The sequence below is a fragment of the Moschus berezovskii genome, chromosome 28, assembly GCF_049115385.1.
Source record: "Moschus berezovskii isolate FMDL1 chromosome 28, NW_MosBer_1.0, whole genome shotgun sequence".
NCBI lineage: Eukaryota > Metazoa > Chordata > Mammalia > Artiodactyla > Moschidae > Moschus > Moschus berezovskii.
In genome coordinates, this window is record NC_142487.1 from 14,920,145 (window position 1) to 14,933,012 (window position 12,868).

General features: G+C 41.7%; 1 protein-coding gene across 2 annotated transcripts in view; it reads right to left on the reverse strand.

Annotated features, from left to right (window-relative positions):
- The window catches only part of LOXHD1 (lipoxygenase homology PLAT domains 1), a 192,108-nt gene that overhangs the window by 122,476 nt on the left and 56,764 nt on the right, over positions 1-12,868 (reverse strand). For both annotated transcript variants that reach the window (XM_088833409.1, XM_055416819.2), the window contains exons 7-11: positions 12,516-12,639; positions 9,261-9,511; positions 2,250-2,385; positions 1,255-1,415; positions 161-247 (exon numbers count right to left, since the gene is read on the reverse strand). In XM_088833409.1, coding sequence (XP_088689535.1) covers positions 161-247; positions 1,255-1,415; positions 2,250-2,385; positions 9,261-9,511; positions 12,516-12,639 — 759 coding nt within the window. The remainder of the gene's footprint in view (positions 1-160; positions 248-1,254; positions 1,416-2,249; positions 2,386-9,260; positions 9,512-12,515; positions 12,640-12,868) is intronic.

Here is a 12,868-nt window from a genome sequence, read left to right on the forward strand (position 1 = left end):
GGAATTCCATGCGTCATGTGTCCAATTTTAGGTCTCACTGTAACCCTTCCCCATCCACACTCCCAACAGATAAAGGCAAACTAATAAGACAAGGTCATTAGAAAGAAACCATGTTGGTTCCTCTCCCAATCACCTTCCAACCCCAAGATGGTCATCTCACCTTTTCTAAATGCCATCCAGAACCAGGATTCCTTTTATCATGCCATGCCCGAATCTTATAAAACCTGCCAAGGTCTGGGAGCTCAATCTATGGTGAGAAATAACAAGGTTTGAATGGACAGAATCAAGTGAAATGTATTCATCCTCATAGCTGAGCCCCTGCCAGGAGGGCACCTGCTTTGAGTTGTTTTTTCAGCATCAAGGTAGGGTTTACTTCAAACCACCCTCATAGACTCTATCTTCTTATGCTCCTTTAGCCAGTGGCACATGAGGGCGAGACAGCTATAGATCTAGGGTTCAGCCTGGGCTGGTGAAGCTGAACAAAAATAACTGACCCACAGTAGGATCCTGACTAAAGGAAATCTTCCAAATGATAAGCTTTCAGTTACAAAATCTATATGGCAGCCCTGCAAATTAACACAGGCCCACAGCCCCAGGACTCTGCTGGGCACTGAAACAGACAAAAAGATCAATACAGTGGTCATGCCCTCTCCCAGGGGCTCAAAGTCTAGCTGAGAAGACAAATACATAACGAGCAATGGACTAAAGGTATAATAGAAGTTCCAACAGGGTACTCTGAAAAGAGAGCCGAAATTACAAAATTATTCTTACCTAAAGGTCAGGGCAGCACTTCCGCTGGCAAAACAAGCCTTGCTCTACTTATATACATATTGAAAATTTAAAGCTGAGCTTATTTTTAAATATTCTAAAATGTATATTTTCCCTTAAATTGGCTCCTCGCTCTAATTCAGTCCAGATTGGGCTGTTTGACACGAACTGTGCTCAGGGTCTCTGTTCTACAATGATTCCCCAAGTCGCCAGACTCCTGGATCCCCAAAGCCATTCCATACTTGCTTCTTCTCCCGTGCTTTGTTTGGAACTGTTTGATTCAGATAAAGGGCCAGATCTAAACTGCACCCAATACATTGCCTGTAGATTAAATGTGGCACTCCTGCAGGGGTCTGGGGACTCTATTTTACCTTTTTGTCTTCAAACTTGATCCAAACCTAGCTTCAAAAACCACAATCCTGTGACAAATGCATCTTACACCCCTTCCTCCTTCCGCCATCCCACCCCATCACACTTCCTCCCTACCCTAAATTTCTCAATTATGCCGGGTTTGAACCACTTGTTGTTGGGATTCAGAAGGATCTCATCGGTCCGCCCCTTCTGCCCGTAAATCTGGATGAAGATCGGAGAGTTGGAACCGGCTTTCTTCAAGTCGGTCGTCCAGACCCACAGGGACCATGGGAATTCTGCAGAGACAGGTCCAGTTGCACCATAAACTTCAAAAAGTGAAAAGATATTCATGCTTCCAGTGGGGAAAATGAGCACATCAAAGGTGATTAAGACAGAAATGCAGGTTGTATGCCGTTGTGTCCCACTCTCCCATTATATAATAGCAAGTACCAAATTTGGGAAATGAAGGATTCCTTGCTATTTGAAAGTGTGTGCCTTAATGTTCCTCTCTTTAAAGTTAATTAATATTTTAATTGGAAGATTAAAACTTTACAATATTGTGATGGCTTTTGCCATACATCAACATGAATCAGCCATAGGTATACATGTGTCCCCTCATCCTGAACCCCCTTTCCATGTCCCTCCCCACCCTATCCCTCTAGCTTGTTCCAGAGCACTGGCTTTGGGTGCCCTGCTTTGTGTATTGAACTCACACTGGTCATCTATATATGATAATGTATATGTTTTAATGTTATTCTCTCAAATCATCCCACCCTCGCCTTCTCCCACTGAGTCCAAAAGTCTGTTCCTTGCATCTGTGTCTCCTGGTGAGAGTCTGTTAGTAAGTTTTAAGTAGGGGCAAGAATAGACTCCACCCCGACTGTGGCCAGTACATTCAGAGTGTACTCTGTTCGACCATTCAGTTCAACAACCAGCCCATCACAGCAGCGTATCAATTTGGGGCTGCTGGAGTATCAACCTTGGTGCCATGAATAGAACTCTGTGTGGCCTGTACCTTGGATAACTGAGCTCCTTGGGGGACCCTTTCCTTTCCAGAGGAAAATTGAGAAGCAAGAGGACCCAGTGGTTTGACATCCTGACCTTTGTTGGCTCCAGGCCCCTCCACCTACTTTTCAGTCTCTTCTTCCTGAGAGACACCATCTCATACAGCTGCCTCTCGATCAATCCATCCGCCTTCTTCTCATCCAACCAGTTGCTGCAAGGGAAGGTCTGCTGGATGCCAGTGAAGGGGCACAGAATCACCACCTGGGGAGCAGATGACATCTTCTGCAGCGAGTCCACTGATCGGGACTTCCTTGGAAAGTTCAACAGCCTCCTTAGCTTCACTTTTAGGGTCGTATAGCCTATCTCATAGAAATACCTCCTCTAAGAAATCTTCCCAAGTAGGTATCATCCATGTTCCAATTTACTATCAACCATTTTTCTCTATACACACACTCTTTTTCAACACCATATTTCTTTATGTGCATCCCAAAATCTCAATCTGAACCAAACAACTAGAATACTGAATTAATACCCTACATTTGACTTGTGGAAAAAGGTCACTCACAGAAAAGATAATTAATATCTATAATTTAATATGAAAACTACCCTCTTCAGGGCTTGATCCTTATTCAACCTACACCTTGTCCATCTCTACTCACACTCTGAACTCATAGGTGTAGAACACGGCAGTCTATCTAACCCAGACACACCTCGATGCTTTGAAGAGAAGCATTAGAATGCCAAAGACAGGGATCTTAGGAACATCAAGAGAAAAAAAGACAGATGGCAACTGGACTAACAGAAGCCAGACGATATTGGGGGATAGGGAATTAGAGTTCAGTCTAGAGTTCTGTATCCCAAAACTTCTTTCAGGAATGAAAATGAAATAAAATAATTTTCAAATTAACTAAACCAGAGTTTAGTTAATAAACCAATATACCTTATTTAAGCAAAGGAACTTCTAAAGGAAGTTTAACAGGAAGAAGAAAACTGACACCAGAAAAGAGGTCTTCAATGCAAGAAGAGCTGGCAAACACACCGGCGAATCTGAACAAATAATGACTCTACAAAACAACATATAACGTGTGGATTTAAAATAATTTAAAATAGAACTAAAATACTAGGTAAAAATAGCATGCAACCTAGATGCAGGATTATTATCATTAGAAATTTCTAAGATTCTTGAATTGTTTAAGAGAGAAATAGAGATGGTGATTAAATTTAGGTCTTTTCACAGTAAGTATGTATGCTAAAATTTCAATAGTAACCACTAAAAAACCAGAAATAGTGTATAATTTCCAAATCACTATCAAGGAAACCAATTTATCAAAAAAAGGGAAAAAAGTAAAAGCAGGACAAACACTCATGTCAGTTATTATAATAAGTACAAGTGGACTAAATTTATGAAAAAGATAGTATCAGATTGGACTGTGGCATAGATTCAATTCACCAGAAGGTTAAAAGAACTCTATATTTCATAAATTAGTTTCAAATCATATACAGCGAAAACTGTTAGTTCTATAGTAAGAAATTTAAATATCTACCATTGACACTGGAAATTTCAACACATCTGTCTTAGTAGTTAATAAATCAAACAGACAAAATGCTATTAAGGAGACAGAAGATTCAAGTAACAAAAGTAGCAAACTGAATTTATAAATAAAATCTTAAATTCAGCTCTTGGAAATATGTGCATAGGTTGAAGTGCATTGTAAAGTAAATCTCAAAAAAATTTAAATAGCATCATTAATGTTTCCTGATTAAAACAATATTGAAATAAATAATAAAAACATAAAAAGCAAAATGTATTTGGAACCTAAAAATTACATTTCAAAATAAATAATGGGTAATGAAAGAATTTCTAATGGAATGACAAATAAGGACCAAAAAAGCACAAATCATAGAAGAAAAAATTGATATATTAAAAGCTTCTGCTCTTCAAAAACATTAAGAAAATGAAAATGCAAATTATGGAGAACAGTATGGAGAGTCCTTAAAAAACTAGGACTAAATCTACCATATGACCCAGCAACCCCACTACTGGGCATATACCATGAGAAAATCATAATAAAAAAATACATGTACCCCAATGTTCAGTACAGTACTGTTTACAATAACCAGGGCATGGAAGCAACCTAGATTTCCATCAACCGGCTGAATGGATAAAGAAGTTGTGGTACTTATATACAATGAAATGTTACTCAGCCATAAAAAGGAATGAATTTGAGTCAGTTGTGGTGAGTTGGATGAACCTTGAGCCTCTTATACAGAGTAAAGTAAGTCAGAAAGAGAAAAACAAGTATCGCATATTAACTCATATATATGGAATCTAGGAAAAATGGGACTGATGAAGCTATTTGCAGAGAAGGAATGAAGACACAGATGTAGAGAATGAACTTGTGGATGCAGCAGGGGAAGGGGCGGGTGCATTGAGTTGAGAAAGTAGCTTCAACATGTATATACTACCATGTGTGAAATAGTAGCTAACTAGTGGGAAGTTGCTGTAAAATACAGGGAGCCCAGCCTGACCTAGAGGGGTGGGAGTGGAGGAAGGGAAAGAGGCTCCAAAGAGAGGGGGTGTGTATATACACCAAATTGGGTCTTCCCCAGTGGCTCAGTGGTAAAGAATATGCCTACGGTGCAGGAGATGTGGGTTTGATCCATGGGTTGGGAAGATCCCCTGGAGGAGAGCATGGCAACCCTCTCCAGGATTCTTGCCTGGAGAATCTCATGGACAGAGGAACCTGGCAGGTTATAGTCCATAGGGTTTCAAAGAGTTGGACACAACTGAGCAACTGAGCACACACATATATAATTATGACTGATCAGTCTTGTTGTATGGCAGAAACCAACACATTACAGAGCAATTTGGCTTCAATTAAAAAATAAATTAAAAAAAAAGAAAATGAGAAGGCAACCCACATACTGGGAGATTGTTTATATATAATATATATCATGGGCTTCCCTGGTGGCTCAGATAATAATGAACCTGCCCTCAGTGCAGGAGACCCAGGTTTGCTCCCTGGGTCGGGTTGCCATTTCCTCCTCGAGGGGATCTTCCCAACCCAGGATTGAACTTGCAACTCATATATCTCCTGCATTGCAGACAGATTCTTTTACCACTAAGCCACTGGGGAAGCCCCAATTTTATAACTAAGAAGACAAAAACACAACTTTCTTTTTTTAAATCAGTAATTATTCTCTCTCTCTCACAGGTGTGCACACACAATCCCATACTATCTTGACCAGATCACTGGATTTTCTTATACCTTCTTTCAAGAGAAAAAAATGCTTCTCATTTTATTCTAAGATCAAACCTCACAAGGACTGTATGAGAAAGGAAAATCAAGGGCCAATGTCCCTCATGGACATTAATACAAAATACATTCTATATTCACTCATGGACATTAACACATAATCAGTTCAGTTCAGTTCAATCGCTCAGTCGTGTCTGACTCTTTGCGACCCCATGGATTAATACATAATACATTCTATATGAAATGTTGGATAATCAATTCCAGAAACATAAAATTCATTATGACCAAGTTTGGCTTATAGAAATTCAGAGTCGGTCTACCATAAGAACTGGTGATTCACCATAATAAATAAAAGAGAAAAACCATTTGACTAATTAAGTACGTAAAAAGCAGTAGATTAAGTTTAACACCAACTCAGAATAAAAATTCTTAACAGTAAAACTATAGACAAATGATCAGTCTTAAGAGTTTAGCAAGATAACTATATGTAAACTTAATATACAAAAGTACTTCTATGTCTGTCTACACCAGCAAAAATAAATAAATAAACAGTTTTTAAAGAGATATCATTTATAATAGAATATTGGAAAAGTTATTAGAGTAACAATGTCAGTTCTTCCAAATAGATCTATAGACCCAGTTGCATTCTTTTCAACAGTTCTTCATGGAACTTGGCAAAAAAATTCTAAAATTTCTATGGAAGATAAAGCCTCATAGGTCAGTATATACCTGAGGAAGAAGAATAAAGTGGGCAAATTTTCCCAGCAGATACCAAGACTTAGTGTAAAGGTGTAAAGTGAAGATAGTGAGTAATGCATTAGTGCAGGAATAAACTAAATCAATAAATGGAACAGCCTAGAAGGCTCAGAGACAAATCATACATTTGGGGAATTTGACATGTGACAGTTGCTCTTTCAGAATAGTGGGGAAAGGATTACTATTTAGTTATCCAGGGCTTCCTAGACTTCTTTAATGATAAGAATTACCTAAAGCATGTACAAATACCCAGATTACCTGGAAATTCTGACTCGGTAGGTTTGGGTTTGAGTCCAGGATTCTATTTTTAAAAATAATTGCAGGTGATCCTTAACTTTACCCAGATTTTTAAAGTCCTTCAGTAAATATTGGTGGGACATTTAAATATCTATATAGAAAAAGAGAAAGTTGGATCCCCACCTCATACAAATATCAATGCCTGATATATTAAAGATGTAAACATATAAACAAGAAAACCAAACTCAACAAATTTTAGAAGAGGATATAGGAAAATGTTTTTAGAACTTTATGAGCAGTAAAATTTCTTTCAAAATGCATTAACCATAAAGGAAAAGGTAAGACAGATTACTTTTAATTTAAATCTCCTCTCCTTCAAAAAACATGGCAAACTACAAAAAGATATTTGAACATACACTATTAACAATACTATCAATACTAGACCACCTTACCTGCGTCCTGAGAAACCTGTATTCAGGACAAGAAGCAACAGTTAGTATTGGACATGGAACAACGGACTGGTTCCAAACTGGGAAAGGAGTATGTCAAGGCTGTATATTGTCACCCTGCTTATTTAACTTATATGCAGAGTACATCATGTGAAATGTCAGACTGGATGAAGTACAAGCTGGAATCAAGATTGCCGGGAGAAATGTCAATAACCTCAGATATGCAGACAACACCACCCTAAAGGCAGAAAGCGAAGAGGAACTAAAGAGCCTCTTGATGAGGGTGAAAGAGAAGAGTGAAAAAGCTGGCTTAATCCCACATTAAAAAAACAAAGATCTTGGCATCCAGTCCCATCACTTCATGGTAAATAGGAGAGAAAGTGGAAACAGTGACAGATTTTTATTTGCTTGGGCTCCCAAATCACTGCAGATGGCAACTGCAGGCATGAAATTAAAAGACATTTGCTCCTTGGAAGAAAAGCTATGACAAACCTAGACAGTGTGGTAAAAAACAGAGACATCAATTTACCAACAAAAGTCCATATAGTGAAAGCTGTGGTTTTCCCAGTAGTTATGTACAGATGTGAGACTTGAACCATAAAGAAAGCTGAGCACCAAAGAATTGATTATTTCAAAATGCGGTGCTGTGGAGAAGACTCTTGAGAATCCACTGGACAGCAAGGAGATCAAACCAGCCAATCCTAAAGGAAATCAACCCTGAATATTCATTGGAAGGATTGATGCTGAAGCTGAAGCTCCAGTACTTTGGCCACCTGATGCGAAGAGTTGATTCATTGGAAAAGACACTGATGCTGGGAAAGACTGAGGGAAGAAGGAGGCCACAGAGGATAAGATGGTTGGATGGTACCACTGACTCAATGGACATGAGTTTGAGTAAGCTCAGGGAGATAGTGAAGGACAGGGAAGCCTGGTGTGCTGCAGTTCATGGGGTCACGGAGAGCTGTACATGACTTGGTGACTGAACAACAACAATACTATCAATAAAGATTTACTATCTGGATTTAATAAAATACTCCTAAAAATAAATCCAGCAATAGATTATTCAACAGAAAAATCAGCAAAAGACATGAACAGGCATTTTCCATAAAGGGAAATATGAATGGACAGTAAAGAAATGAAGAGATGTTCAACTTCAGTAGTAATCATGAAAATAAAAATTAAAACCACAAGAAGATCAGTTTATACACCCAAAATGGTGCAAATTTAAAATTCAGGCAATATCTAGTGTTGACAAGGATGTCTGGAACAAAATGTATCATATAAATGGCTGATAGAAGAAAATGGTGCAACTACTTTGGAAAACAAACTAGAATTCTTTGGAAACAATTAAGCTTCAGAACTGAAGATTCACTTACCTTACAGCCTAGAACTTCCATCCTGAGAAGCTCCTGCATATTTTTACAAAGATGTACATATAACAGTTTCATAGAAGTATTGTTTATAGTAGCAAAAATCAAGAAAAACCCCCAAAATGTCCATCAATAGATGAACAGACAAATAAATTGAAATCGATTCATGCAATGGAGTAGATGGGAAATGGATGGTCTACAGCTTCTGCTATCAATTCAGATAATCTCTAAAGCATAATGTTGAGTGAAAACTGCCAGTAACCAACAATATACACACAGACAAAATTCTTAATAGTATATGTTCTTTGGGAGAGAGAGGATTATATGATTGGGGAAAGACACAGAGGAGTTTCAGAAGCATTGGAAATATTCTTTTAAGTGAAGTGGTAGGCAAAATTAACATTTGAGCTTTTAAATCATTCTCTATATCTTACTTTTATGTATACTCTTTAAAGCATAAGTATTCCACAATTAAGATCATGTATTTAAAAATACTTGTTGATGGAGCCATTTAAAAACTAAAGAGGAACACTGCATCAGGAATCAGGACAGACTATAACCATTATATAGTCTGGATAATCACCTATCCTGTGTCTGATCCCCGGGTGCGTGTACAGAGCAACCCCCCTTCCTGACCATCAGCTAGACAAGACAGATGGGCATGTTACCATCCCAGCGTCCCCGTGAAAGGGATTTCCCATGTGCTTTGTAACTTGTCCATAGGAAGTAGGAAATAGGATTCAGATTAGAGTTTGTAGCTGCAAGTGAGGGGTTTCCCTGGTGGCTCAGTGGTAAAGTGCATCTTACTGTGTTAAGGGTCAGCAGTAAAGAAGCTGCCTGCCAATTCAGGAGACTCCGGTTCAATCCCTGGGTTGGGAAGATCCCTTGGAGAAAGAAATGGCCACCCACTCCAGTATTCTTGCCTGGGAAATCCCATGGACAGAGAAGCCTGGTGGGCTACATTCCATGGGGTCACAAAAGTCGGACGTGACTTGGTGACTAAAACAACAGAACAACAACAGCCTGCAAAGTGATGAGTGTCTGAACCAGGCCAGGGTCTCCCTTACCTTCTCACAGTACCAGCCTCTGTTGACGCCCACATTGCCGTGTCCGATGGAAACCCGGCTCAGGGGGCTGAGGAGGACAGCCAACTCAATGTTGAAGATATCTGTGCGGCCACGGTCAAACACACCGCCCTCCAGGAAGATCTTCCCGCTGTTCTTATTGCCTCTGGCCCCATACATGACCAAGTAGATTTTGGATTTGGTCCCGGCCCCCCGGACATCCCCAGTGAAGACGGTGACAACGTATGAGATAGCTGGTATGAAAACAAGGGGAAGGAGAGGGTTCAGTGCAGGCTGGTAACGATGTCCTACCCATCTTCTCTGGCACCTAGCCATACCTCTGCCATACACCCATACCCGCCCCCAAATTCTCTGCCCCTGGATGACATCCAGTGCCCTCTCCACTTCACTTTATTTTTTTCAGAGTTGGGGTGCCAGGGCATCTGACTTTAGGAACAAACTGCAGGTTACAGGGAGCTGTCAGGCATGATTACAGGAAACTAACAAAGAGAAGGAAGAGCTTGGGTTGGCTCAGAATAGTACTTATTATGAATGCTAATTACCATGTGCATATTATTAATAGCTGCCGGATGAATTCTATTATGTCTCATTTAATTATAATAGTCAACTAGATTAATAGCGATTTATATTCGGGGCTCTCTGACTCATGGAGCTTGCTCTTTTGCTCATAACTTAAAAGTATAACTCTAATAGAGGGCACCAATGGCCTTCTTGACCACCTGACATGGTGAGATGTCAGAAGACTGAGAGAGGGAGCTGGGCCATCTGGGTTTGGTCAGTCAGAGGCAATGTGAGGACACAGAGTTCTGGAGAAGAGTCAGCAAGGGGGATTAAACTCTGAGATGAGACAGGGTAAAGGAAAACACCAAAGACAAACATTTAAACAGGAAACTACAGGAAATTCTGTTAAGGTCGGGTCTGCGTTTTTTTCACTCTGTCGAGGAGTCTTAAGTGGTACTTAGAACCTTGCTAATCCTCCACCTCCCTTTCATCCTAACTTCATCCCCTCATCTCAGAGAAATAAACCATCTCTGGGAGATAGCACATTATTCATTCATATATTTGCACCTTCCCTTGCTCAACAAACATTTACTGAATGCCTACTATATAACAGGCCTTGGGAGAATGTGACAATAAAAAGGAATAGCTACTGCCCTCAAAGAGTGGGTCTCCAGCTTTATAACATGTGGCCAGAGAGGTTCTCACTCTAGACAAACTGCCACGGCCTAGGCTGTGAGCAATCCCAGTTTCTGACTCATGTCTCCGCCTTCTCTACCATTGCAAGCAAATAATAATAACACGGTTAAAGGGGGCATATTAAATCTGCTCTCATGTATGTTTTTTTAAACAACTTTATTGAGGTATATTTTACACATGCCCACTTCAAGCATAAAACGCAGTGATTTTTAATTTATTTGTTTTCATTCTTGGTTGTGCTGGGTCTTCCTTGCTGCCTGTCCTTCTCTCTAGTTGCCTTGAGCAGGGGACTACTCTCTAGTTGTGGTCATGGGCTGCTCATTGTGATGTCTTCTCTTGTTGCAGAGCACAGGCTCTATGGCACGTGGGCTTCAGTAGTTGTGATTTCCGGGCTCTAGAGCACAGACTCAATAATTGTGGTACTCTGGCTTAGTTGCTCCGTGGCATGTGGGATCTTCCCAGATCAGGGATTGAACCCATGTCTCCTGCATTGGCAGGCGGATTCATTACCACTGACCCGCCTGGGAAGCCCTAGTGTATGTTTTTAAGTAAATGATTGGCAAACTCTAGTAACAAACTTACGACACACCCAACAATGGTCAGGTAAGGCCAAGGCACTGCAATGTCAAGGTTGAAAAACACTGGAGGGTTTCCCTGGTGGTTCAGTGGTAAAGAATCTGCCTGCCAACGTAGGAGACAGGGGTTGGATCCCTGGTCCAAGAAGATCCCACATGCCACGGAACAATTAAACCCGAGTGCCACAACTACTGAGCCTGTGCTCGAGCCAGGGGACCCCTGAGGCCCACATGCTGTAGAACCCATGCTCTGCAGCAAGAGAAGCCACCACAGTGAGAGGCCCTCGTACCACAACTGGAGAATAGCCCCCGAGCAGCAATGAAGACCAGGCACAACCAATAAATAAATAAAAATATTTTTATAAAAAGGAGAAAAATAGAAAAGCACTAGAGCCGAGGAGCATGTGGCTTCCTAAACAATAGCCAAGTTCCACTCAAAATGTCTGGAGCAGAAGGGAGAAATGGCTCCACCTCGGGGGGGCGCGGGTGGGGAAGTGATGAAAGCAGGAATTGGAGAAGGAAGAGAAATGGCCTCAGAGCCTGAGGAGAAAGCATGTTCCCAAGAGAAAGGCAGAGAAAGAGGAAGGCCGGCAGCTCAGGGGAGGGAGAGGGAAGGCGCGCGGATGAGATGGGGCGGGGGTGGGGGTTGTAGATGCAGGACAGAGTGGACGGTGGGCAGATGGGGCGGGGAGAGGGAGCGTGTGTAGGAGCGGTGGGAGAAGGTGTTGAAAGAGGCTGCTGAAACAGTCAACTGGAGCCCAGCCGTGGAGCAGTTTCTGTCTGATACCCAGAACTTGGACCCACCCTCGGCACAGTGGGAGCCATGGGAGGGTCTGCCCCAGAGCACGTTCTCAGCTGTGCTTGTTCACCAACATCGATCTTCGGGAACACCTGTGAACTTCTGTGCGGGGAGTTTCACGTTGTCCATGGAACTCATACAGGGCAGAGATCTAGGAGGCAGAACAAATCCTGGGTCTGTCTGCTGCCAGGTGTGTGACCGTGAACAGGGCTCCCCACTTGTGACTCAGTTTCCGCTCTTGTGAAATGGGAACAGTAACTGTTCCGTACTGTGGGGTGCCGTGAGGATTACAGGAGATGGCACGGGTCAGGTGCCTAGAGAGAGCCTGGCTTGTAGGAAGCGCTCATAGTAGCAGGAGGGAAGGTGAGTCAAGATCCTCGTGAATGGACATAGGTTCACATCCTGGCTCTGTCCTGTGGATAACTTCTTCTCCCTGGGAAGTCAGCATCTACTCAGGGGTACTTCCCCACCTCCTCTGGCGTCAGCAGAGCCCAGACTCCAGCCCAGAGGAGCGGAGAGCACTTTCAGGGGCAGGAGGAATGTTGTCTGAAGACACGGCTGCTTCCCACTTGACTGAAAGCCTCTAGGTCCACAGATGAGAACACTGACCCTCAGACAGAAAGTGAAATATTAGCCAGTTTGCACCTCCCCTTTCTTCGGTCCTACCTGTGGTCTCAGCTCCACCCACTAAGATATCCCTCTGGATTTTGCCATCATCTTCATCCAAGGCCAGCCAGCGGTTAAGAGGAAAATCATATTTTCTTTTGTTCCCAATATCTTCAATGACAATCTGGGAAAGACACAGTGAGAAGGAAGGTTAAGTGTCATGGAGGTCACACATGGTGACCGATCCATTCCTCCATCACTTGAATGAACTCTAAGAAAACGTTCTCATCTTCTTAGTGGCTCAAGGAGAGCTTATCACAAGGACACACCTGTTGTCAGGAAAACCTTGCAAAGCATTGAGAGTCACACAGGTGTGACTGAGGGTTACCTCCTTCTTGAATTACTGAGCTTTT